Source organism: Maniola jurtina, chromosome 19 (assembly GCF_905333055.1).
Source record: "Maniola jurtina chromosome 19, ilManJurt1.1, whole genome shotgun sequence".
Classification (NCBI taxonomy): Eukaryota; Metazoa; Arthropoda; class Insecta; order Lepidoptera; family Nymphalidae; genus Maniola; species Maniola jurtina.
The window spans coordinates 9724827-9752764 of record NC_060047.1 but is presented as its reverse complement, the minus strand read 5'-3'; the positions used below and the strand labels follow the sequence as shown (position 1 = coordinate 9752764).

The 27938-nt window shown below is 40.6% G+C and overlaps 2 protein-coding genes across 6 annotated transcripts in view; one reads left to right on the top strand and one right to left on the bottom strand.

Moving 5' to 3' along the window:
- LOC123875329 (metastasis-associated protein MTA3) overlaps nucleotides 1–16171 on the top strand; it is a 93830-nt gene extending 77659 nt beyond the window's left edge. For 2 of the 4 annotated variants that reach the window (XM_045921092.1, XM_045921090.1), the window contains 15 exons: nucleotides 2950–3143; nucleotides 5476–5593; nucleotides 6376–6578; nucleotides 7264–7452; nucleotides 8933–9066; nucleotides 9573–9694; nucleotides 9981–10081; nucleotides 10390–10512; nucleotides 10886–11105; nucleotides 11578–11796; nucleotides 12028–12174; nucleotides 12836–12841; nucleotides 13804–13946; nucleotides 14428–14534; nucleotides 15715–16171. In XM_045921092.1, coding sequence (XP_045777048.1) covers nucleotides 2950–3143; nucleotides 5476–5593; nucleotides 6376–6578; nucleotides 7264–7452; nucleotides 8933–9066; nucleotides 9573–9694; nucleotides 9981–10081; nucleotides 10390–10512; nucleotides 10886–11105; nucleotides 11578–11796; nucleotides 12028–12174; nucleotides 12836–12841; nucleotides 13804–13946; nucleotides 14428–14534; nucleotides 15715–15847 — 2159 coding nt within the window. In that variant the 3' untranslated portion in view covers nucleotides 15848–16171. Of the gene's footprint in view, nucleotides 1–2949; nucleotides 3144–3579; nucleotides 3599–5475; nucleotides 5594–6375; nucleotides 6579–7263; nucleotides 7453–8932; nucleotides 9067–9572; nucleotides 9695–9980; nucleotides 10082–10389; nucleotides 10513–10885; nucleotides 11106–11577; nucleotides 11797–12027; nucleotides 12175–12835; nucleotides 12842–13803; nucleotides 13947–14427; nucleotides 14535–15714 lie in introns of those variants that run through there. The other 2 variants (XM_045921093.1, XM_045921091.1) reach the window with 2 other exon arrangements.
- Nucleotides 1464–27904, bottom strand: LOC123875332 (serine/arginine repetitive matrix protein 1-like). 2 transcript variants are annotated; one of them, XR_006798126.1, is made up of 4 exons: nucleotides 27172–27904; nucleotides 21652–23031; nucleotides 19561–21262; nucleotides 1464–1475 (listed from the first exon to the last, which is right to left on the bottom strand). XR_006798126.1 is itself a non-coding variant. In XM_045921100.1 (3 exons), the coding sequence occupies exons 1-3, from the start codon at nucleotides 27344–27346 to the stop codon at nucleotides 21234–21236; spliced, it is 1584 nt and encodes a 527-aa protein (XP_045777056.1). In that variant the 5' UTR covers nucleotides 27347–27904; the 3' UTR covers nucleotides 18895–21233. The 2 variants fall into 2 exon arrangements, 1 of the variants encoding a protein (XP_045777056.1); XM_045921100.1 differs by lacking the exon at nucleotides 1464–1475 and having other exon boundaries at nucleotides 18895–21262.
- Nucleotides 27905–27938: the final 34 nt, after the last annotated feature.

Sequence of the window (27938 nt, the reverse complement as noted above, 5' to 3'; positions counted from 1 at the left end):
ACTGCAAGTTAATGACGTACAGTGCCATCTATGTGTGATTTAGTAAACTAATCATTTTTTCATGAACACGTTTTTTCACAGTAAATGTTAAAAGCGTTTCCGCAGTCCCACTGTAGGGCCTGCATGCATCTGTGCGACTCTTGAAGCTTGAGGTTGAAAATATTATTGTGTCTGTTCAATCCACAGTGCCCCGTTACCTTGTTACTCCGGCTTTAATTTAAAGCGCTCGTAAAAGTTTCATTGACATTAGTAGTTAGCCCGACCGCCATGTTATCGAGGTGAGCTTTTGACGCGTGGCATTAGTACAGGTGAGGAGTGAGGTGTCTGTGAGACTGCGTGCTAATAAGTAACCAGCAGACACCCCAACCCCTAATTTGTGTTGCTTTGGATACTAGAGGTGTACCTATGTGTTTCGAATTGTTGCACCACGCGAAAGTAAGTAAAAATTGACGACACGATGTCCGTCCCGCTTATGAAAAACAGCCAGTTATCATTTTTTTTCATTACGTTACTTTGAATTATATGTTTGACACTTCAAGTGTCCATCTAACTAGGTTAATTTAGTGTAAATACATACCTACATAATTATAGTAGGTATTAGTTAATTGCACGGTGCATTCTTTTTGACCACAAATTCGCTGCTATGCAGTTTGGCGAGACAAACTAAATTGTAGGTTGGTGCATAAAATAAATAAATTTGACAAGATATACCTACTTAACTAAATTGACTGCCCCGATTTTAATTTTAAACGCCGTCATTAAAGTTTCATTGACATTCGTCATAAGCCTGATCCCCATGTTATCAAGGTGAGCTTTATGACGCGTGGTATTAGTGCGGTGAGGCTCGAGGTGTCTGTGAGACTGCGCGGTAAAGCCCGCTCTACACTTGAGCGCCTTGACAGCCTTAGAGCGGTTACGCACTCATTCGATCGGAGTCCGTGAAAATACGGATATAAAAACTCGGATATTGCTTATGCACTAATCTGATCTCTGATCCAAGTCATTCAGTGCACATCTTTGACATATCTTCGTCAATATGTCCGATTTGAATCCGAGGCACATCCAAGATATTCTCACGGATGGCTGAGAGAACTCGGATGACGGAAGTCTGAGCTAGTGCGTAAGCTACTATACAAATAGTTCTATGACTCCTTCGGGACATATTTTCACGAATTCGGATCGGACGCAGTGCGTAATCGCCCTATCAGAACGAAAAATAGTGAAACTTTGCAAGTGTAGGGACATATTTTTCGCGCTGAGATCACCCGCGAATCGCGGGCTAGATCCATGGCTTCGATATGCGCGCGGGTGTAGAGTGGAGCGGGCTTAATAATAATAATAATAAGTAGCCAGCAGTCACTACCCCTCGACACGGCGGCCCCCACCCCGCGACCGCACGCGCCACGTCACCAACACAACACAAAAGCCATCTTAACTCCAAACCGGTCCTCGGTATCGACGACTTTTATTTAAACCTAATGAATGAAATATAAAATGTGACCCAATTCAAACATAATATATTTTTTTCAATGACAAACTAGCCCTTGACTATGATCTAATAGAAAGATTTTTTATATGCAAATAAACTTTTAAAAGTTCGGAAAGAACCTTTAAAAGCTGCTGCTGAGAAGAACCAGCAAAAAAAAGTCGACGCGGATGGTTGCTGTTTACAAATACTTAATTTACAATATTATGCCATGTTGTTAGGTATCCCGCGCATTTATTATTGCTGGAGCGAGCTGCGAGTCAAATCCACGCTCTTTTATAATAATCTTCGATTGTATAATACGTAATATTATGTATTATACCAAAACAAGTGTAAAGGCAAGTCCAAAATAATTGATTGTGCAATTAGTATAAGCAGACTGTGTGAAGCAGGCTAATCTGGAAGAGATAAATATTACGATTTCATTATAAAATACGATGCCGTATAAAAAATAAAAATCGATTAGGGGCATGGATATGGACGTAATTAAACTGTTACGATCCAGGCCCCTTCCAGATTAGCACGCTTCCATCTTAGGTTATATTGCAAGTTACAATCTATAGATCTATTAGAGGGCTAATAACTTGTCAAAAATATCAATCAAGACTACTCATCTCATTTGTATATAATAAAGTAATACTTGTACATATATAATAAAGGACGGCGTCGGGCGTTGATGTTCGATGCGGCCACGTTGCGTCGCCGCGCAGGGCACGCTTTTGTCATAGGCACATAGACGCCGCCTGTGGTTGACCTCTTATGAATGTGTAAATGTACCTACCTGAACAACGCGATCTATTTTAGTGACACCTATCTGTAACAATATAACGTCATGAACAAATTGTAACTTATACGTTTTGATGGCGTCTCAGGCGCAGTGATAAGCGCTGTGGTCTTATAAGTTGAAAGTAACGGATTCGATACCCGGCAGTGGCCATTTGAGAATTTATAATTTCTAAATTTTCTGTGGTCTGGTCTGATAGAAAGCTTTGGCCTTAGCAAGAAACCCTCCACCTGAAAACTGCTGTAGCGCCAAGCGTTTTAGCGTTCTGGTACAATTCCGCGTAGAAACCAATAAGAGGTAACGGGCTTAATAAAATCTGCCATATCCACGCCATGCCACGGACCACCAAGTCAAATTGCATTCAATTACTAACTTATATTCGAAAAAAAAAAAAAAACAGGGGGGGAAGGGGGAGGGGGGGGGGGGCTATTTTGGTAACTTAACTTAAGTAATATATAAAACTTATGAGTCTATGTTAGTACATAATATTTGCATACATTTTTGTAAGGGCAAATTACTCACTTGCAAATTCTCTTTTGTAAATTCTCTTCTCAACCAACTCGATTTTCTTATTATATTGAACAGCGATATGAAATTCCGCTAGGCCACAGGTTCTCATCCATAAACACACTTAAGTTCTTATTACAAGCCACCTGAGTCGGTTTATTGTAATTTGCAGTAGCGATGGAGGAGGAATCTACAGAGCTCCCGGGCGGCGACGGCTTGGCGCCGAAGCAGCGGCACCAGGCCAAGCACCGCGAGCTGTTCCTGTCGCGACACGTGGAGACCCTGCCCGCCACGCACATCCGCGGCAAGTGCACCGTCACACTCCTCAACGAGACCGAGTCGCTGCTCAGCTATCTCAATAAGGATGTGAGTATGTACCGCGCCGCAAAGAGACACCCGACATTCCATTTGCTACACTATCGGCTTCTTTTATCGTAGTTCTAACTTTTTGTTAAAATCGCAAGGTTAGACGTACATTTGTTTTGCCGTTGCATTTTTACTATTGTAATTTTTTGCGTACGTACATTCACCGCAAGTGAACCGTCACACTCCTCAACGAAACCGAGTCGCTGCTGAGCTATCTCAATAAGGATGTGAGTATGTACCGCGCCGCAAAGAGACCACCCGACATTCTATTTGCTATACTATCGGCTTCTTTCATCGTAGTTCTAACTTTTTGTTAAAATTGCAAGGTTAAACATACATTTTTTTTGGCGTTGCATTTTTATTATTGTAATTTTTTGCGTACGTACATTCACCGCAAGTGAACCGTCACACTCCTCAACGAAACCGAGTTGCTGCTGAGCTATCTCAATAAGGATGTGAGTATCGCGCCGCAAAGAGACCACCCGACATTCCATTTGCAGTACCATCGGCTTTTTTCATACTTTATTACGTTTAGTACTTATATTTACATAAGACTGCAAGGTTAAAAGTATAGTTCGCGACAGGTCTACATGGCAATCAGGGTGGAGACGCCGCACACGCCTGCTCATCCCCCGCGCCAACCAGGTGCGTGATAGTGCAGGTCTGTGGGGCGTCCTTCCGCCTCATACCCCGATTGCCATGACGACCTGTATGATATGTATGATATTTATACAGCGAACCCGGGTCCTCCCACTAATAAGACCACAGCGCTTACCACTGCGCCAGGGGTCTGCATAGTCGTCAATATCATGTTCAAGATGTGAATGTCTAGAATTTTCTTTAATTTAGTAAAAATAGGTTGAGCTATTAGTAGTTTAGTACATAATATATTAAACGTGTCCCAACGTCCGGGCCGGGCCGTGGCTCCAATAATATTCCATCTACGCAACTAATAAGGAAATGAGCATGCACTTGCCGACTATCTCGTATCGCCGTACAGCTTCCTGTTTGCTGTATTAACATGGCCATATAAAGATTGATATTAATATATTGAATGTGATCGTAATGTTTAACCGCCTTTTGTGGCACGACTCAAGTAGCTATTTTTAAGGCGTCGATCCCACTACCAACGATTGTGAGTTCCTAGTTCCACGTTCACTGTTGTCTATCCAATGTCTTGGAAGACCCTCTACACATACAAAGTCAATTGACCATCACAGTCAAGCAATGATCTGTACTAAACAGAAGTCGATTAAAAAGAGCCAAATTAGGTCAAAAAGTGTATAGTCAATCATCAGTGAAATCGAGGCTTTATAGCCATTCCATTTCTGGTAATCTCTTAACTTGAAACTAATTAAAATTCTTTTATTAAAAGTCAAGCTTAAAAATCTAGCAGCTTGATATCATTATCAACCCTTTTTTTTCGAAATAAAGGAATTGAGATATTTTTAAGTTCAAAGTAAAACACTACATTTACTTTATTTTGTTTCTTACACAAGCACGATATGTATGACATATGTTATGTAATATTATAATGGGCAAAAAGTAAAATTAAAAAGGTATCAAAAACCTCGAAAAGAAGCCCGAAAATGCTTAACTACCTTGTTGGCGGAATTTAATTGCCACAATAAATTGACTATTTAATGTTTTAGTGGACTTAATTTAAATATTCTTACAAAAAATATCCAGACATTGTTTGAGACGCTTTCGGTTATGTTTTTTTGTACATATTCTGCGCAGCGACATAAACTTTTCACTAGATGGGGCGCTCCATAGTAACATGTTCCAAGGAACATTGGTGTCCACACTCCTTGTGAATCGAAATCCGCTTTGGTGCTTGTAACTCTAAGAATGTCCGTTTCGATGAACATATAGTACGCGACAGGTCGAGATGGCAATCGGGGTGGGGACGCCCCGCACACCCGCAAAGCGCGCTTACCCGGTGCGGGATAGCGCGATACGTGCGGCTGTACGGGATGTCCCCCCGCCTCATACCCCGATTGCCATCTCGATCTGTCGCATGCTACAAGTTGGAACAGACTATAGGTACTAAAGCTACCTATGTGAATATTAATTTAGAGTTATCCCGTACAAATGGACTGCGTCTAATGCGGATTTCGATGACAGGAGTGCGGACACCGAAGTTCGTTAGAACATGGCGATACTATGAAGCGCCCCGTCTAGTGGGACATTGATATCGCTGATTCTGCTTTATGTAAAAATGTATGATTCATATAGAATATATTAATTCACTATATTTCGTGTAGAATAATTAATATTATTATGCTTCTATGTTAGACATTGAATAACAAACGTTTTCTCTTTGTTTCAGGACGCATTTTTTTATTGTTTAGTATTTGATCCTTCACAAAAGACTTTATTAGCAGATAAGGGTGAAATCAGAGTTGGAAGTAGATATCAGACTGAAGTAACTAATTTATTAAAAGAAGGTAAGCCCTTTCTTCCTACACTGTCCTACTAACACAGTAGTTTACAAAACGAGTGTATATTTTTTAAATAAATTTTTTAATGCATGAATTGAATTTTAATGCAGATGCCATAGGCGAAGGTTTTATTAACCCCCGACCCAAAAAGAGGGGTGTTATAAGTTTGACGTGTGTATCTGTGTATCTGTCTGTGGCATCGTAGCTCTTAAACGAATGAACCAATTTTAATTTAGTTTTTTTTTGTTTGAAAGGTGGCTTGATCAAGAGCTAGCTAGATCTTAGCTATAATCCAAGAAAATCGGTTCAGCCGTTCTTTTCTAGTTACTGTAACCTTCACTTGTCGGGGGTGTTATAAATTTTTAATTTACACTTGCAGTAACAAGAGTAATTTTCAATATACAAATGTATCATACAGTTCTATTCAATATAATATACTACCTTAACACAATCCAATGCCAATAACTGCCCCTAGTGGTCAATGCCCTACTTACGACGTGGCATTGACTTCGAGTGGCCAATTTGTGAACTTTGAAAAAATACAAGATATTTTCAATTTTTTTCATATTTTTTTATGATATCTTGTCAGTACTCAGTAATCATCAGTACTATCACCTGTCTTCGTTTTTGCTAGCGGTCTGGTTACAACCTGTATGTATTGCATATAGTCATATACACACTAAAGATCCCCACCTTAAGCTAAAATCCCTTTCAGTTTGTCTATAACCACGCTGCTTTTGCCTATTTGCGCGTTTTGAGAGTTCTGACCAGTGACGTAACATTTGCAGGCGAGGAGGACACGCGCAAAAGCTCGGAGCTGGAGACGCTGGTGTGGACGCCGGCGCACGGGCTGTCGGACCGGCAGATAGACCAGTTCCTGGTAGTGGCGCGGTCGGTGGGCACGTTCGCGCGCGCGCTCGACTGCTCCTCCAGCGTCAAGCAACCCAGCCTGCACATGTCGGCCGCCGCCGCCAGCAGAGACATCACACTTGTACGAACATGTTCTTATACATTATGTTGCTTAGGTTTCTTGTACACATATAATGTATGTTTCCCTGGTACTGCTACCTTAATATGATATTCTATCCACGTAGAGAAGTTAGTATAGGGCTCTCTCTGTTACGTAATCCCATACAAATGTTTTCAAAAAAAATTGAAATTCAATTAAATTTCAATGTTTAAAGTTTGATTTGATGCATTTAGAACCACCGATTTTTATTTTGCAAGAGTTCTGTATAGACGTATAGACGAACTTGAGTTTTCAAATAAGGCAGTTAAAGTCCATTTTACGTTGGCGAGACCCAACCCTGCTGTACGTACAGTGGTAGATGCATTTGATGATTCAAAAGTACTTACATAAGTGTTTCTATTTTATTCAATTTTCTTTATTGCAAATATGGGTATGTAAACAATGGAGATGTTACAAAAACATAAAGAATACAGCCAAATTCTGCCTTTAAGCATGCAATTCGTTATGTTAAAATTAGTCACATTAAATACTTTGTCACAAAAAATATTTAGATAATATGTAGTATGTAGTAAAATGTCGAAAATTAAAATTTTTGTAAGAGGTAATCATTAATTAGTCAAGTAAAAAAGAGTTTAAAGAGTTTAATTGAATAAAAAATATTTTGGTTTTTGATTGTCAAGTAGTAATATGCTGCGACTTGTTCCAGTTCCACGCGATGGACACGCTGCACAAGTCGGGCTACAGCATAGAGGCGGCGCTGTCGTCGCTGGTGCCCGCGTCGGGGCCCGTGCTGTGCCGCGACGAGATGGAGGAGTGGTCCGCCTCCGAGGCCAACCTCTTCGAGGAGTCGCTCGACAAATACGGCAAGGACTTCGCCGACATTAGAAAGGACTTTGTGAGTATTCATTAGCCAACGACACCTATCCTTTTTCACATTTGAAAGTGGCGCTATACGACCGCCATATTATTATTTTTTCAAAAAAGTTATAAACAGTTCACTTGGGATGACATAAGGGATTCTAACGATACCCCAAACATCAAAATCTGTTCAGGCATTTAGAAGTCGTAGTGGATAAAGAAATTCACATATATACACCCTGAAAATATTAAACTCCTTTTTAGGGTAGTCATGTAAAAATGCCTCTACAATGTTTCATGTGAAAAAAATAGCTTACTTTTCAGTGACAATTTAACGTGCAATCGAATTAGTGACACTCCATCACCTATTTTACAAATAGTACATTACTGTCCAAGCCAAAAATAAAGCAATTTAGAGAAGCGGTAAGACCGAGTACTTTTTAAGTAATTTTATTCCTTCTTTCATATGTAAGTAGGTATATAAGATGATTACTGGCTAGATTTTAATCTAGATTAATTTTGATTTAGAATGCACTATATTGTAACTATATAGAGAGGCATATTCGCCCAGCGAATAATCTCTTAAAATAAAGATTTTTTTTAAAAAAAAAGGAGACTGGTAATTGCTTTTTCAACTAACTACTACTACTCTTTCATTTCATTTCTTCTACTACTACTACTACTACTATTCTTTCATTTGCAAGGAAACAACAAGGAAAAAAATTGCAATTAATAAAATATCTAATATCTTGGAAATTACTGCTTACGAAAAAGAGCTGATTAACGTATTGTTTTTTTAAATAATAAAGCAATTTCCGAGCATGTGGGAGAAATTTATTTACACCGCTTTTCTAAATGACCATTATTTGTTGTAATCGCTGTAGCGAAGCTGCTTGCAAAAAATTTACAATCGAGAACAATATTTTCTCAATGATGACATCCACAACACCAGCCGCTTTTATTCGACGCTTGCGAGAGTACTGATGATGACATTCACATTTTTATTAGGTACTGAAAAACGCGTTGCTTACGACGCGATCGGTGCGTTCCTTACAATCAGCATTTAGAGTGTGTTTCTACTGAAGTGGAAATTAGAACATGACATGTGCTTTGACCAAATAGATTTTCCTATATAGATATATTCCTTTCATTCACTAATATCCGTGTGTTTCGAGTCGGAAGTTAACAGTGATGGTGACGTTTATTGTCAGAGCGTTCGACGTGTCATGAGAATTAATCTTCTGCAATTCTTTAATTCGTTTTTTGGGTTGTGCCACACACACACACACACATGACACAGTTTATTCCGGCGCTTGTTCTGCTTGAGGCATGTTATGCTAGAGTGAAGGAAGCGTCGGGATAACCAAGTCTTAGTTATAACATGTAATGCATGGCACAATTTACGAAATAAAAATTTTTCTTAATTTCTTTCTAATCTGTTTGGTCTGCAATACACCGCCGCTTGAGTAGAAACGCACCCCATTGGCCTAGCATAACGTTTGGTTGTCGCGTTGCAGTTGCCATGGAAGACGCTAAAGAACCTAGTGGAGTACTACTACATGTGGAAGACGACAGACCGCTACGTGCAGCAGAAGCGCGTGAAGGCGGTCGAGGCCGAGTCCAAGCTGAAGCAAGTGTACATTCCCAACTAGTGAGTGTTTGTACCACCACACATACCTATCTATGTCACTCTTACTTTGCCTCTTTGTTTTACTGCTCATTGCTACAGAGTTTTAGTTCATGATACAATAAAGTTAGTGTTCCATTTTGGTAATTAAAGTTGAGGTGGCTTTGACAACTTGTCAAGTATCGAAATTCGCTTGACAGCTGAACGCGTTTAGCACACCAACACACGGTATGCCTTTATGTCAGGCATAAAGGCGTGAATCGTCTCGCTACTGTGAATGCGTCTATGTTCTAAAGACGTCGATCTCGCTTCGATAAATTTGAAAATAATTGGCCATTTGAACCACACAAGTTCGTTGGTTGGCAATTTTAATGCTTAGTCTCCAAAAATAATGTTGACAGCCTGACAGAAATTATAATATGTTTAGTTGTCTGAGAACTGAGAATAGCAAAGCAAAATGCGAACGCTTTTTATTAAAATAGCTTTGATATGATGTGGACAAAGGGTCTTACTGATGGATGTACTTGCAGCAATAAGCCCAACCCGGCTCTGATAAACAGCACGCCCAACGCGGCGAGCAAAGGCGCCGTGCTCAACGGCGGCACCAACGGCACGGCCGCCGTCTCACCCAGTCTCTGCGCTTCATGCCAAGGTAGGATATGTCGGTGCCCTTTTACGAGTACAGTTGCGAGTTGATATTGCTTTGTTTTTACATAATAGTTACTTGATTCTTTCTTGTTTCTAAGCCCCTATCAATCCATTGTTGGACATAGGCCTCCTCACATTCCTCTCGGTGTTGGGCGAGCCTCCTCCAAGTTTTTCCCGCCAGCTTGGTAATGTCGTCTGACCAACAGGATGGCTGTCTTCCTTCCTTCCTTGTAAAGTTACTTGATTATAATGTTACAATAGTGATAAAAGTACAACTTTTCTTATTTCAGTGACAAATTCAAACCAGTGGTATTCATGGGGTCCACAGCATTTACAATACAGATTGTGTGGCACATGTTGGCAATATTGGAAAAAATACGGAGGATTAAAGGTGAGACGATTACTTTGCCAATCTAGACATGATTGCAAGGGGCCTGCTGAAATTGTAGTACAAAGTTAAAAGACTTGGTTTGATAAGATGCCTCTGACCCTGACACCTGGAAATATCTGAAATCAGCCTGGCATACAACTATCACAATTGACAGTTTTTTAATATATTAATAACGAGCAACCAGGTCACCGCCGCTCATGAACATCACAGTACCAAAGGAAACTCTATTAGCTGTCGGGTTTGAAGAATTAGTTAATCCATACCTTGAATAGCTTGTAGTTTCTTACATGGATATTATTCGTTTCCAGACGGCAGACGTGTTCGGCGAAAGCGAAGCGGAGGTGGTGCGGAGCGCGCGCGCCGAGGGCGAGGAGACCGCGCTCTCGGTGTCGCACCGTCCGCACCGTTGCACTGTTATAAACTGCGCCAAGGTAAGCCCAGCTTCTGGTCCATGTAGCTGAGCTTAGATCATCCTTGACTTGAGCCAAACTGAAGGCAAGCAGGATGATTGATTAATCGGTAATCGGCCCACTCTGACTCCTTTGAGCGCGACAAATATGGCTCAGCAAAATATACCTGTGCCATAGATTGAAGCAGCCGTCTCCTTAGCATGCTGCGATAATGTATCATAATAAAAATCTTAGGCTCACTTCAGGGTTCAGAAGTCTGAAAATAAATACTCATACATTTTTAATACTTGCGAATAGTTAACGTTTTCTTGTAAAGCTAGACTCAGGGCTTAGGGTAATCTAGACGTATGGCACGATCTGTACACATGCGATAGTCAGTGTTGTTGGTTGGCAGGAGTTCAAACTGCGTGCGCACCTCGCGCGGCACGTGGCGACGGCACACGGCGGCGTGGGCGAGGGCGCGCGGCCCGTCATGAAGACGCGCGCCGCCTTCTACCTGCGCGCCTCGCCCTTCACGCGCCTCGCGCGCAGGCTGGCGCGCGCGCTGCGCCGCCCGCGCCACTTCGCGCGCTCGCCCTTCTCGCCCATCAACCTGCACCAAGTGAAGCACGAGTGTGAGTACCCCGACACAAGCACGTAGTGAGAGTGGCGCCCTTCCGACCGGCTCAAAGTTAGTAATGTAGTTGTGTTCGTGAGTTGTATCATGCTAAAACAAAAGACGATACGTTTTTAAACTAAAAGGATTTATTTTTCTTTTTGGACTTAAATCTAAATCAACTGCTAAGTTTGGACTTAAATCAATCGCTTCGTTGATTAAATAAACATGCAGAATTGGTTGAAGACATTAAACCTATTAAAGAAATACAAACTTGGATTGATATTGAAATGAATAAATTAAGCTGATTCCCACTTCCGTGCCAATTGAATCCAATGCAACAGCATCCGCATTTATCTGTCTTATGACGAAGGTGCACTGGTGATGTTATTCTTGTTCCAGACCTCAAATATCATTGTTTAATCGCGTTGGACGATCATATAATGTGCGATCAACCTTAAAGACAATTATTATTTATGAATGTTCCCCAGGCACGATAGCGATGGCGGGTCTGGGCGGCGCGGAGCTGCGAGGCGCGGGCGCGGCGGGCGTGGCTCGCGTGCGCGGCCCCGTGGGAGCCGTGGCGACGCGTCTGGCGGCCACGCTGGGCACGGCGGCGCCGCGCGCACAGGAGTGGCTCGCGCTCACGCCACGCGACCGCATGCCCACGCCCAACCACGTCGCCTTCCCGAAGCCGCCCAAGGCGCCAGGTAAGCACCACTACTGCTTACTAATAAATAATTCGCACTATACTTTGTCATCCAGGCTGCTCGGTCGTATGCGACGATGTAGGTAATCGGGTTACTTCAACGAAATTGAAGTTGTTGATAAAGTTGAGTTGACTATTTCGCTTTCTTTAAATTACGTCTGTAATAAAAATTAAATATTTTTGATTGAATTATTTTTTACTTCAATGGTATCTCGTTTGAATATTGTAACAGACGGCAGCCTGATGTACGAGCGCGTGCTGTCGCGCGCGGAGCAGGAGGCGCGCCGCGCGGAGGCGGCCGCGCCGCCCGCGCCCCTCGCGCCGCACGCCGCGCCCGCGCTCAAGCGCCGCGCCTACGACGACATCAACGGACTCGACAGTCAGTATCCACCCCGCGCCGCGGCCGCCACCACGCACGACACCTACACTGCACAACACCAGCACCGCACAACACTAACATCACACAAAACCAGCACCGCACACTATAATAACTACACCATCATCAAAGCTTAAGAGGGCTCTCTCCGTCACTCGTTTCCACTCGTTTCATACAATCGTAGTTCCAATTTCATTTGAATATTAAGCAACCTAAGTCCATGAAATTTTGCAGACATATTCTAGAAACTAATATCTATGTCTGTGGTTTTCCAGATTTCTGTTAAAATATTCGGTTTCAAAGTTACGTGGTCTTAAAATTTTCATACAAATCTTGGAGCCCCTGTAATTTTAAAACTACATATTTTTAGAAAAATCTAAAACACCACAGACACAGATATTAGTTTCTAGAATATGTCTGCAAAATTTCATGGACTTTGGTTGCTTAATATTCAAATGAAATTGGAACTACGATTGTATGAAGCGAGCAGAAGCGAGTGACGGAGAGAGCCCGGTTAACAGTCTTGACAATTCATGATAATTGATGACAACCCGTGATAATTGGGATGAAAAAAGAACCTACTCAGAAATAATTCTGTTTGAGGAATGACAATATCAATGAAACAATATTTCTTTGTTTGTGCTGCTTTCTCTTGCCGGAGTAGCAACAGGTTTGAAGCCACATATATATTATTTCAAATAAAACATTTCTATACAAGTCTATTCATTTCCCAACCCCGCAAATAAAGTAATTGAACATTCTAACTTTCATTTTCTCTCTCGACTAATTAACTAAAATATTTTGCTTTGTTACAAAACCACCGGCGTGAGGTAAAACCCCACCAGCTCGGTAGGTAAATCGATGTTGTGAATACATTATATGAATGTTTTATTTCACCCTTACGAGTTAACTGGCGAATCGAGTTTTACAAGGCCACGAGGGCGTTAATGCATTGTGGCTAATTCTGGTGTACACAATTTATAAACTCATATGAGAGGTCTAAAATGTATTATTGCTAGCTGTGAAAAAGAACACTAGATTTAGACCTATCAGAATGCACCACATTGACGGTTAAGGTGGACCTCTATGGTCGCGGCCTAGTCGCGACGCGACGCAGCTGACGCTTGGTTAAATGACCGTCTTAGCTACCTCGATTTGGCATACTCATATTACCGTATGACGTATCGAGGCACTATTAGCTCGCCGGTCATAGAACCGCCCGTGCGTGCCTAACATATGAAAATGTATGGCATCGCTTTGAACCCCCGCGTCAGATGTGTGCGCCTGATGCTATATTTTCACAGTGTTAGTATCATCGTGTCATCTGTAACGCGCCTCAATCGCTTCTGCTTCGATCCACAGAGGTAGACTACCTTTTCGCGACGGTACAAAACTAGGAAATATAACTCGGTCACGCTATGTTTGCACCTCTCTGGAATGCGGCGCCTCTTCCACTTACCCGCTCACCTCCCCGCGGTTGCCTTACCGTCTCAGTACGGTTCGCATACCGTAGCTAAACGTCAGTGTGACGTAATCGACACGAGGTGCAAACTTAGCTTGACCGAGTTATGGGTGGGCGAAGTGTACAGTTAGCGCACCTGGAGCATTGTATTAAGCGCGTGTGTGGTGCAGGAGGTGCGGCGGCGGCGCCCCCCGCCAAGCGGCCCAACAAGCACCCGGCGCCCATGCAGCGGCCGTCGCGCGAGCAGTACGCCGCCATGTGCGCGCGCGCTCAGGCCACCGGACAGCCGCTGCCCGCACACGTTTTCGCACATGTAAGTCTATTTAGGGTGCCATATCTCAAGAGAAATTTTCTCCAATAATAATATTTTTTTAGGTTCTGTACCTCAAAAGGTAAAACGGAACCCTTATCATCTTTATCCCTGATCACTTTGTTGTCTGTCGTGTCCGTCAAGAAAACCTATAGGGCAGTTTCCGTTGACATTGATTCTAGAATCATAAAATTTGGCATGTAGATAGGTATTATGGCACAAGTAAAGGAAAAAAACCGAAAAACATGAATTTGTGGTTCCATCACAAAAAATAATTGTGTTCCCAAAATAATTAGTTAGCTAAATCACATGAAGATGGCGCCGTCCGTCATTAACTTGCAAATTTTTACTGTGCTGGTTTGAGGTTTCTTGTATGATGGTACGGAACTCTTCGTGTGCGAGTCCGACGCGCACACGAAGAGTTCCGTACCGTACCGTAAGGAGTTTTTTGTAATCAAAATAATGTTTATTTTTGTTGCACCAGGTAAACGGCAAACCGACAAACTTGACCGGCCGCGGCGGCCGACGCCACGTCATTTCATGGATGGACGCTCCCGACGACCTCTACTTCAGAGCCACTGAGGCTGCCAAGTAGGTTTTTAACTTTGAGTTGTAATTATTATTATTTGTCAAAAAATACTTTTCAGGGTTCTGTACCCAAAGGGTGCCAACGGAACTATATTACTAAGGTTGAAATCTAAAGAGCGCACTTTGACTTTGCTCAGACTTAAGTTTCAGTTAAAACGAGACAGATTTTTGCCAGCGGTATAACGCTGTCTCGTTTTAACAGTGTCTTAAGTCTGAGCAAAGTCAAAGTGCGCTCTTAAAAATAGATCTCAGCCTAAGACTCTGCTGTCCGTCCGTCCGTCTGTCTGTCTGTCAGCGGGTGTATCTCGTGAACCATAATATGTAGAGAGCTGAAATTTTCACAGAATGTGTATTTCTATTGCCGCTATAACAACAAACAGTAAATATTTAAAAATTACCGCCATGAAAATTAAAAAAATAATTAAATGTGTTATTTCTTGTCCAATGGTACGGAACCCCTCCTATGTGAGCCCGACTCGCACTTGACCAATTGTATCCAATTATACATTTTTTTCCTCTTGTTTTGAATTAATTAATTTCAAAGAATCCTTGAAGATTACACTTCTTACACAGTTCTTCTACACAAACGCCGATTAGTTGTTGTTCAAGATACAAAATAAAGCCAGATATTGACTTATCTCTTCATTATCTATGTCTGAATACCTACTTATATTTAATTTGAAAGTTATGACTTATGGCTCTTGAAACATTTCTATTTTAGGCCGAATTTTGATGCAATTTCGTATACATAAATAAATAAGCAAAAAATTATAAATTACTTCTAAAGACTGCCCAGTCTTAGGGCAAACTTTACAAGTAATTTACAATTTTTAAATGTATTTATTTTGAAAATATTGACTAGTTTTCTAAATTATAACGTACAGTACCTACTACCACTTTTTTAAGTTACGCTGATGTAATTGCGGATTTGAATAGCGCGAAAATATCAGTCATAGCACGCGTCCGTCTTCTACGAATTATGAACGATATAGCGCGAGTCTCTGTTGTTCTTGTTTAAAATATAAAAGTCAAGCAAATTAGGTCCGTATTTCATTAGCTTTAGTCGGCGTTAGGTTGCGCTTTCATGCGCAAACGAATTTTGCCGATGCGACTTATCAAAGTGGTAGTACTGTAATAGCAAAGTGGATGTGGCGTGTATTGCAACGGGCGGTTGTGTGCGCAGGGCCGCGCGGCGGACGCTGAGCGGCGGCGAGCTGCGGCGCGGTGCGCGCGCGCCGTGGCGGGCGCTGCGCGGCGCGGCGGGCGCCAAGGTGGCGGCGGGCGCGGCGCCGCTGCAGCTGGTGATCCTGGACTGACAGGAGCCGCGCCCGCCGCCGCCGCACCCCTACACCATGGAGGCGCTGCTCGGCTGAGCTGCGCCGCTGTATATTGCCGTGTACAGAGCCCGAGGCCCCGCCCCGAACGCGAGATTGTATTTTTGGTAATCGAATCGCCGACGACGGATTCTGTAGATAATATTTTAAACTATATTGTTCTTATGTGGTTTGATCTGGCGATGAGCGAATAATGTATTTGATACATAAAACGATATGTAAGTCTATTTCATTCGGAGATTCATTGTAGGATAATTTACAATTTTTTTCATAAATAAAGCACAAATTGGAATACTGCGTATTTTATTTCTGTGTGTCATTTATTCACCCACCTTTCTTTCTAAAGCCTGGAGTCGATCTAAGGTGCGCCGAATCGAACCAAAATCCGTCGATTTAAACTTGAAAGTATGACAAACAATTCGATTCGGAGCATTGCGGCGCGTCTCGCCTCTGCTCTCCAAGCCTAGTGGACGCCAGCCAGCTTCTATAGATCGATCATTGACGACAGCTATTCTACGCCACGCTATTTGAGTCAAAACAAATAAATTATAACAACCAATACCCGACGTGAGGTGTAAGACCTCGTTTAAGGAGACGAGGGGCAGCTGGGTATGTAAATAGCAGTTTTTCTTAACGTCCAGGCTGAATTTCAAAACATACTGAACCGATTTTGATGAGATTTTTTGTACTACCTACCTAGACTACAACTACAACTAGATGCTGCGCTGGTAAGTTAACTACAAACAATTCTATGATGGGCTTACACCATCACGATCTACATTCTACGGCAATGTACGAGTGAAAAAGTATGGAGTGTACCTCAAGGCAATCAAGTTGAGAAGATGTCTCATCGCTAACATTAGATTGAAACCTAATAGAGCGCACTTTGACTTTGCTCATTATAAAGACACTTAAAAAGAGATACCGTGTTATATCGCTGGCATTAATCTGTCCCGTTTTAACTAAAACGTAAGTCTAAGTGATATGAAAGAGTATATATAGATCTCAGCCGTTTAGTATAGCGCCGCAACTGACTGATCTCTCAAAACTTACAGAACCAACCGATTTTGATACAGTTTCTTGAATTAGGTACTAGGGACATAGATTATGGCAAATTCAAAGTAAAATTGTACTTTTGATAAGACAGAGCAAATATGGCGAGCTTGGATAAAGTTTTATAATATCTCTATGATCCCAAAATAATGGCATAAACCGGAAATTGGCTATATCCCTCAGGAATATGGCTAAGTCCCGCGAGATGTTAAAACGACAACTCAAGACCATTTCACTCAACAAACCTAGTGATAATATTACCCAATAGAACCTAGGTAGGGCACATGGGTTTTTATGATCTAATCTAACCTAACCAAACTAGATTTTGGCGTCCTTGTGATTACATCGAATGTGGTTCAGAACGAAATCTGAGTACCAAAATCTAAAGTTTAGGCATAATCCCAGAAGGGCAGGTGTTTTACTAAATTACGATCAAGTATTCTATGACATCATTAATTTGTTTAGTGAAATGGTCTAATTGAGTTGCCGTTTAACAAACACATCGCGGGAGTTATGTCCAACTCCCGGTTTATGCCATTTAGCTGCGACATATGCATTATAGGTACCTATACTTCTTTTGCAATGACTAGGTATTTCTCTTATTATAATCATGAAAGATTGATAGTTCGGTTACACAAATATGTATCTTAAACTAAATTCACAGCTCTATCATCTTCATCATATTTCTTGCAAAAAATAACTATTATTTTTAAACTCCTGTCTATTTACTTAAGAGATTTTTGTATAACCGAACTATTGTTAGCATTAAAATAAAACGACGTATTTTAAAAAGTTATATTTATTCGAGTACATAACTACATCTTAATATAAATGGATAATAACTATTATTCCGCATGATAAATATGTTTTAAGTTGATTTTAAGACACCTGCGTCGTCACGTAACACTTTATACGAAAAGCGCTATCACATAGATGATTACAAAATAAATGATTGCATAGAAAAATATTTATATTTGCAACAACAGCGGCACACTCGCGGGACGAAACTGAGATATTAATTTTCCAAGAACTTCCTACATAAATACAATAAAAATATATTTTCAATGGCACATGTGTGTACTTTTTGTTGTAGTTTTTATATTAACTCTCAGAAGCATTACGCCGGAAACACTCGTAGCACGTCACCCCAACATACTACCAAATACCAGTAGGTATAGTGCGCGTAAAATAAGTAGCGCAATCTGAACACAAGACAATAGTATATTTCATTACAAGTGCGGAAAGGCTGTCATTGCAAAGAGTTCCGACAAATGTCTACCCGAGCCGAGGCGTAGCTGAAGGCGAGGGTTGACAGTCGGAACGAGTTGCAATGACGGTTCCGCACGTGTACTGAACGACTATTTTTAATACAGTTGCGAAAAAATGAAGCAATTTAATAAAATAATAAAAACACAATAAACTCAACTAACTTAATTTAATTTAATTTAAAACAACTTTATTGTTAATAGATATAAAAAACTAGGGTCGAAATTACTCATTTTAGGCAACCAACAACTAAACTCGCAAAGAAAATTTCTGAAAAATGGCGCCAACCGTAGAATATAAGCAGAGTTTTTTTTTCTTCACCCATTCTGGTAGGCAAAGGGAACTATGCCCATACAGCCAAGTCTTCAGTAGAAGTTTTTTATTGATATGAAATGAAAATGAAATTTAATTAGATGAAATGAAATGAAACCTAACCAAACTCATTCAATCAAATCATTAAATCTGATATTGAAACAAATTAGTAGCTTCTTTTTAGAAATATACGTATTTGCATGAATCATAAAAACTTCTATGATTTTTTTTAGTAAAAACTTCATGGTTGGTTTTTCTTTTTAATATTTTGACAGTTGGGAAAGAAAAAGCACGAGTGCGGGAAAGGTAAAAAAAAAAAGCACGAGTATGTAATAGCCCACATCCCGAACGCTATACGTCCCTGCAATACGCCACTTTTTGAGCAACTGTATTAAAAAGACAGTTCTTGGTTCAAGTTTGTGTAAGTCTATGGAGCGCACTCTGACAAAACGAGACAGATGTATATCTCTCACATAAATCTGTCTCGTTTTAACAAAGTCTGAGCAAAATCAAAGTGCGCTCTAGAAATCTGCCCTGTTGCAGATTCACTTCAGATTGGACTACTTTTTTGGCGCGCATTATACCTGACGTGATATGTTGCCAGATGAAGGTAGCTTTCTGAGCATACAAAATACGTAGTTTTGATTTGCCTCAACACTCGCGGCGTGTTCCAAAATATATGCCCAGTACATTATCGTAACTAGTAGTTTTATAGTATCTCATAGATATAGGACTTTATGAAGTATACAAAGAGACTTAAATAAATAGATTAAATCTAAATAGATTACAGATGTTAGTTTATTTGGGCTCTGTAAATATTTTTATATAAATTATTTTAAACAACTTAATTGCTAAACTCAATGATTTATTCAAACCTTGGCTGTATCACGTTTGGTTGATATAAAAAATACAGCAAAAATGTATTAGACAAAAACAGGACTGAATTGACTTGAACAGTTGACTCTTATTATGTCCATAAATCACTTCAAGTTTAGTTACTGAGTATGATATAACAGACAAATGCATTCAAATATTGTGATTTGGACAATTTTATTTATAAATACGTATATAATTTGCAGAAGGTACATATACCATCATCTATTTCAGTGACTATATTTCTTATAAATTAACATAATAGGTTAAAAACTTATTTTAATTAACCTAATGTAATTCTATTAGATTCATGTGGATTTGAATTTTATCAAATCTATTATAGATTTAATCTAATACAATATGTTAAATAACCATGTCTATGCAACGCTACTGACTCAAACAATAAAAAGAAGCGCAGCCGACACATAGGTACAGGTAAAATGTTGACAAATTAAAAATGTCAGTTCCATCCCAGTGATAACATTGATATAAAGTTGTTCCCTTACTTTACTCAGAGTTTAATTGAGCAGGTTCTATTACAGCTACATTTACACTAAGTCAACTTTGTTGGCGGACAACGCTCGATACAATAGGCCTCTCCGATTACAACACTTATTTTTTTTCACGATTCCATAAACGATTAAAAATTAGTTCAGAATTCAGTCCATTACCGTTCGTTTAAATGTCCTTATATTACATAACCCCATACTATAATTGCAGAAAACTAGCTCTACGTTATAATCTCAAAGCCATTCGAGGCCGCGGTGTCCCGGCTCCACACTCCACGCGGCAGCCTCGGAGTCGCCCGCTCGCCGTCAATACTTGATACAAAAATACTGTACAATTACAATAACTATTCATTATTCGAAGGTAATAAACTCTCGCCGAAGTGAATCGTGCGCTCGCGGGCGCGGGCCCGCTCTCAACAATACACCATTCACAAATTATATACAATGTAATATACATGTTACATAAACACACATCCAAATTTGATCCCAAAAAACTGTAGTCTTTACCTCGTTTATTTTCTAAATTAAATAATGAGATCGAGATATAACATCATTATTGAATTTTGCTGATGATATGGACCGAAATGCTTTTCCACCTAATTTATGAATATATCAAAACTCGGTATGAACAATCGTGACAGTGAAATGGCAGTATGCTATAGTTACTTTTTTTTATCGTATTATAAAACCAGGAATTTTTTATCAGGTAATACTTTTCATTCATAAATATGTTCATATCTTCATTTAGTTCAAGGCACTGATCGTTAACAATCGATAACTGTATTTTTGTTTCCATTAGATCTTAGCAAGCTTACTCTAAAATAATAGCCAATATTAAAATATTTAATTTGCAGCTCAAACAGTTCGTATGAAAATACACGCATGACTCTACTACATACATACACTCTATACTAAAATAATATTTCAGTATATTATACAAAAACTTTGTAAATAGATTTTCTGACAATCAGATCCGCCGGAAAATCACGATTTATACAAAAATATCGTTCTTTATAGCTATAACCGTTAGCGGCAGGTGGGATGCGATTTTTGGACTCGACGTGCCAATCGATCGACGCGACAGTGGAATGTTTGCAGCACGGCATCGACTCGCCCGGCGGGCGATCCGATCCGGACCGTATAAAAATATAAAAATCGATATTGCAATTTCATTTATACTTTAATTAATTAATCTAAGTCTTTATTTACTTTTGTAAAAATACCTATAAGTTTATGTAACAAATCGACACGACTCCCCACACGGCACTTCGACGCACGTGCCAGCGGTCTGCGTGCTCAGCTGTCAGTCTCACGAAACGGGAAGGACGTCCCGCGCCACGCCGGCTCCGAACACTTCAGTGTTTCGATAAATTCAATGGCAAATCTGGAATCATACAAAATACATATCAATAAAGTTTTGAGTAAAGTAAATACCGCATTTAGCTATCAAATCTGAATAATATGTAACTGTAATATAAAATTATTCATGGGCAAATAAACAGAGTAAGAAACTACAAATAATGGCAAAAGTATTTGCTGTAAGGTAATAATTTCAAATGGGTTTTAATTTGTTAAAAATATTAATTAATTTGCAAAAAAATAACAAAAATACCAAATGTTGATTTGCGTTGTTCACACATCACGCATCTCGCCCTTGAGTAGTTTGATGTTCCGCCCGTAAATATTGATTGCAATAGCTTGTTTTCACGCTAGACTTGGAGCACCCACAGAGAGCGCTCTGTGTGACCTGAGCTAGTGTGTAATATGATGTACCTGAAGTGGGTTCGTCCTTGGGTATATGGTCGGTGAGCAGCGGGTGCGGCAGCGGCGCCCAGGGCCCGGGCGGCGCGCCGGGCGCCAGCGCGTAGTGCATCCACAGCGGCGGCGCGGCGCGGTACACGTGCGGCACATAGCCGTAGCCGTACACGTACTGCGCGCCGCCCCCCGCCCACTCGTCGCGCCGCGCGTAGGCGGGCGCGGGCGCGGGCCAGGCGCGCGCGCCGTAGGGCGACGCGGGCGACGCGTACGCGCGGAAGGCGGGCGCGGCGCCAGGCTGCGGCGGCGTGGGCGAGTCGCGCGCCGCGCCGCGCCCCGGCGAGCCCAGCGCCAGCGCTGAGTAGCGGTAGCGGTAGCCGTCGGGGCTGGGGCTGAGGTCGGGCGACGCGAGACTGGCCGGCGACTCCGTCTTGAGCGACGGCGGCTGGGAGTGCGGCGAGCGCTTGGGCTCGGGCGAGCGGCGCGCGTCGTCAGGCATGCTGAGCAGCGAGTGGATGCTGTAGCTGCTCACGTGCTTGGCGGGCGCGTCCCGGCGCGGCGCGGAGCCGTTGGGCGCGCGCACCGAGTGGCTGGGCCCGGGCGACGGCGGGTAGGAGGCCGTGCTGAGCGCGGGCACGGTCTTGGCGCGCCGCTTGCTGGCCTGGTCCTCGAGGCTGACGCGCTCCATCTCGCGCAGGATGCGCTTGCGCGGCGACACCATGGCGTGCTCCTGGCGGCAGCTGGCGAGCTTGGCGTTGACGAGCACGGGCAGCGCCGCGATCTTCTCGCGCAGCCGGTCTATCGTCCGGTTCAATTCTTTCCGCCCGACCGGCGGTTTCGTTTTCTTGTACACCCTTAACTTATGATACTGATATGGTTTCTTGAGTTTCATATGATAATATTTCTCGCGATCGCAGTCCATCCACCGCTCGTCGTCGGGCGGCGGCGCGTCGACGACGTCGTCGCCGGGCGCGGCGTCGCTCGGCGCCGTGCGGCGCTCGCACAGGCCGTTGGGCTTGCGGAAGGCGCCGTTGAGCAGGCCGGGCAGCGGGTGCGGCGCGGGGTCGAAGGGGCGCCGCCGCTTGCGCCGCGCGGCCTGGCGGATGTGCGCGGCGGTGAGCGCGCCGGGGCGGCAGTAGTAGAGCTGCAGCTGCGCGGCGAGGTTGCGGCGCGGCGCGGGCTGCTTCCACGCATGGTCGCGGTGCGAGGCGCTGGGCGACGAGTGCAGCGACGAGTTGTCGTCGGACAGCGACAGCGACGCGCAGGGCGGCGCGGCGTGCGGCGGCGTAGGCGGCGCGGCGGCGGGCGGCCAGAACGTCTTGCGCGGCACCGACACCCAGCCTGCGCGCTCGCCCTCGCGCGCGCTGCCTCGCACCAACTCCAATATAAACTTTCCATCTGGAAAATATTTAAATCTCCTTTTTATCCAGTTCTAACTCATTTAACATACTTTGTGATTTCAATTTTCTTAAGATTAATAAAGTGAGTCAATAAGATAATAAAATTGACATTACTATCCAACACCTTATTTATTTGCTTAAGATAGAAAGTGGTGGTCACAAGATGTGACTCTGCACACAATTATATCAATAGGTACTACATGATGCCCGCGACTTACTCCGCGTTTCGGCTTTTTAAATATCCTGTGGTACCTCTTTGCTTTTCAAGGACAAAAAGATGCCGACGTCCTACCCTTCCCTTGCAAGCTATCTCTGTACCAAATTGCGTCAAAAGTGGTCAAAACGGATGGGCCGTGAAAATCTAGAAAACAGATAGACCAACATCCTTCTTAGTTATAAGGCGTGATGTGTGGCACAATTTTAAAAATAAACGTTTTTCTTTATTTCTTTTGCATTTATGTATATGTGTTATTTTGTCTTTTATGATACCGTGAATATTCTATGTACTACATACAATAAAGCACAAACTATATATACCAACTGAAAATACCAATTAACTATCACACATGCTGCATCATCAGAAATATAATAATCTGATGTGTAATGTCATCATTTTTTTTTATCTGGTTAGAATGCAGGGTAAGCAAGTCTTCATATATACACTTACCTCATCAACATTATATTTCAGGAACTGGCGGACATAACAATAAACTTAATATTGCATGAAATAAAATTTTACATGAGCAAAAAAACTGTATGAAAACTGTTGAAACTTTGTTGCAATTATACTGTTTGATTGATGTCACAAACTTTGAACTCAATTTAAACAGTTTTAGATTGTTTTGCTTGGAAATTAATTCAAGTATTCAGAGATCAAAATCATGAATTTGCACTCAATTTTAAGTACAGTTTCAGGCCATTTTGCTTGGAAATTAGATGGCCAAAAAGTCCAGATTATAAAAAAGAAAAAAAAGGTTTTTTGATCAGGAGGATTTGATAAGGAGTTCTTACACCGTTTTGTTCACCAGCTCCTCAATTGATGTACATATCTACAGCTATTAAACTTACACTTGACCCTAATGTTTGTTTATAAAATACTAGAATGTGCTTACACAGGTCAAGCTGCACATTCTCATTATAGTTAATAGTTAACAATAATGTTTACTCAGGGGCTATCACTTCATAGTAATATGTCTCACTTTATGTAATGTTTTGTATGTGTAATTATGTAGGTGTAACTTTCCTTTTGTAAAGCTGCTAGCTACTTTGTTTCATTGTTACCTAATACTTGATGCTCTAAGAGGCCTTGATAAGCTAAAATACCCCAGAATTGGAAAAGTACTGATAAATGCATAAGTGTGTCTATCTTTTACTTTTTTACAGCTCATCTGTTTAACCAATTTTAGTGTTTGGTACAGAGATAGCTTGCATCCTGGAAATGGATATAGGCTACTGTTTATACAGAAAAATAAAAAGTTCCTTCCATCAGGATTTCTAAAAACTTAAATCCATGAGGATAAAGTCTAATACATATCCCAATTAGATTTTGTTCAAAACATATCATATTTAACATTATTTTATCTTTCAAAATCACTAAGAGAAACTGTCTGCATTTTGACTGCAAACTAACTAATAATTGCAGATTGGATGCGTTTTTAGTGCAGTTGACTACAACTGCATTGAAACTTTTTATCCTGGAAAATCAAAGCGTTCCCACAGGATTTCGAAAAACCTGAATCCACGCGGACGAAGTCGCGGGCATCATCTAGTATTATTATAAATGTGAAAGTGTGTTTTTGTTAGTTTGTCCTGCAATCACATTGATCCGTTGGAGTGTGACATAGGATACTTTCTATCTCTGAAAATTATTTTGTTCAAATTCAATGAACACACAGACATAGCCATGAGTATCAGCTAGTTATTAATAAATTAATTGTTTTCTTCTAAAAATATCAGAAAAACTATTAATTACATGTGTTTTTATTGCAACAGGATCTAGCTTGCTGTGTCTATGTAAGTATATATATTATATATATATATACTATGTAAATTTAATTATCACAGCTATTTATTTATGCACATCTTCTTACACCAACATGCTTTTAAAAACAAGTGCTCAAGTGTATATAATATACCTACTTAATTTTAGTTAATATTATTCACAGATTCAGGAAGTGATCTAAAAGGCTAATGATCAAAGTTTCTAAGGCCTGTTTTGTAAATGCCTAATGTTTATCTATGCAGTGATATTAAATGGTTTTAAATACATAGCAGACATGTTTTTTTATTCAGATACAATTCACCTCTTGACTGCAATCTCACCTGGTGGTAAATGATGATGCAGTATGAGATGGTAGGGTGCTCACCCAGAAGGGATAAAAATATTATTGAGTTAAGTACTTAGGTACTATAGTTAAGTATTAACGTATAGTTAGTCAAGTCACTAACAACATTTGCAAATTCCATAATAGTTAGACAGAAATCAATGCAATTTAAATGTCATAAGTCAGCATGCATTCTGTAATACCTAATATATAATTGCCTCACCCAACTGAATGTAAGCAATAAATGTATTCAAAAGCATAATATATTTTGTTTAGTCAAGAAAATCTACAGTTAGTACCTAACTAAACATAGATTTATACATCCTTTCCACTGGAATTACTAAACCCTTAGGCTGTTATTCTTATTTTTAGTATTAAAGATTTTTACTAAGCTACAAAATATCATGTATATGTGTAAGATTGGTATAAAACTTTTCTGACATTTCACTAAAAATAATGCCAGTTATGCATTTTTTGTAAACTGTAGAGGAAGCTAATCTACTCTTAGCTAAAATTTGCATAATTAATGTTGTTTCATTATTGTTACTATGCTATCACTACTTAGGGGAAAAATGCAATGGACTAATAAATAATATATTAATTAAGTTGATAAAAATAAAATGCAACTGTAATATTTGTGTTAAATTTTACACTGTTACTAAGTTTCTGTTTGAGTTGTTATTCAATACATTATTTAATTATCGAAGTATCTGATTTTTTTTGGATTATTGCTTGTATCCAATTAGGCAGAGCATAGACCACAGTGCTGTTTCCGCAAGGATGGTCTCAGCTCCTTGCAAAACACAACAATAGCAGAGGTTTGCAGACAATTACCAACTGCTCGCTTAAATGTGGCTATGCGCTTATCAGAGCATGAATGACTTTCTAGTTTTTCTTACTCTAATAAATATACTCATATACTGCTATAATAACCTTTGCTATTACACTATTGGGTTCCATAATAAATGGAATATATTTATACTTTTATCTATGCATTTAGGTATTATAGGGCTAGTACAAACAGTAATCTGTTACCTACCTACCATACCAACATAGAAACTATTTATCCACAGACATGATAAATACTTGAAAGATATAAAAATGAAAAAATAATTAAGACATATAAAAAATGAGTAAAGAAAGTGCAATTACTTGTCTACTATATAAACGAAAAAACACCTGATTAGTTATGCAACCATGCCTAATCCACTTAAAGATGAATAGTATGGTTAATACTATGGTTTGCTATAAGATTGACTTTGAATTATCACAGTATTGTCATCAAATCTATTGGCATTTAAACTTTATAAATAGATAGATTATTTTAAAAGCTTCCCTGCAAGCACAGATCTTATTGTAGAGGATCTGTCCCAAAGCCTTGTGGTAGAGATAATTTTGAGCACCATAGAAAAGCAATCAAATTATATTTTGTACTTTTTGTGTATAACTTACTAATTTTGTAATAAGTAAAACTAGGAACTAAAAACAGCAATCAAGTAATTTTATAAAGGCTATACTGTCTAAAATAAAGTTTATGTAGTTAGGTTTTAAGTTTATGAAAATATGGATTACCATCACCTCACTAAAACAATTTAAACAACTTTTTTAAACATCAAAACAGATGAAATTATTTGTAAACAATAATTTATGTTTTGATCTCTGCTTTTATCATTTTCAGGCAATGTTCTTTACATAGTCAGCTGCTGAAATAACCAACTGACAGACATTTGGTAAAAGAACTTTGAAGAGCTTTTGAATTAAATTTTTATTGTAGTTATCTGATGGTGTATAAGATTGTTATAGGATTGACTGACCTTTAAAAAACTTGAGTCTTCCACCCGTGGCAGTCTGAGCAGAGCTTTGCCCCGGGGGCTCGTCGTCGGCACCCTTGCCGCTGCTGTTACCATTCACACCATGTCTTCTGTCTACTTCTTCTGTCATTTTGGTACATGTTGTCAGAGTTGTGTGTGTTCCTTCCTGTATATGCATTTCATTTCTGCCCGCTCACTGAGCACACGAGCGACACTGTAGTCCGTATATTCTCGCCATTTTGCACAGAGATCCTACCGCTGCCCGACACACACCACTCGCTGACTCGCGTAGACATTCAATATTTCCGTCAGAGTCCTCATCCTATTAAGGACACCTGCGGGAAGCTCGCCTGGCACTCTCGTAAACACATTACCGACACGGGGACTACCGAGTTCAGCCTCCACTGCTATCAATCCCCGCTGTTAGGATTCACGAGTTCAGCACAGCCCGATTTACTACAAAACAACCGTGATGCCGGATTCCCGATTATAATCGGGCCCACGACACAACTCGATAAAAAGCTGTTCGTTTTTCAGTACATAGTTCATTCACACCCAGCATCCATTTTGATTCGTTCAAAATCCAAATATAATCGTTCATTTTGGCCACAAATAAACTTGAAATCCGAATGCGTTGTTAATTGCGTTTTGTTATTGCTGTAATATTGGAATTTTTGTGGATGAAAAATTATACACGTTGAAGAACGTGGACACCAGATAAATATACATTCATGATACAAACATTCATTATTATTAATGCTTATAGTTAT

Coding starts and splice junctions, on each gene's coding strand:
- LOC123875332 (XM_045921100.1), bottom strand. CDS start 27,346: ATGCATATACAGGAAGGAACACACACAACTCTGACAACATGTACCAAA. Junction 23,032..27,171: donor AAGACTCAAGTTTTTTAAAG/GTCAGTCAATCC, acceptor AATATTTTCCAG/ATGGAAAGTTTATATTGGAG. Junction 21,263..21,651: donor CAAGGACGAACCCACTTCAG/GTACATCATATT, acceptor GTATGATTCCAG/ATTTGCCATTGAATTTATCG.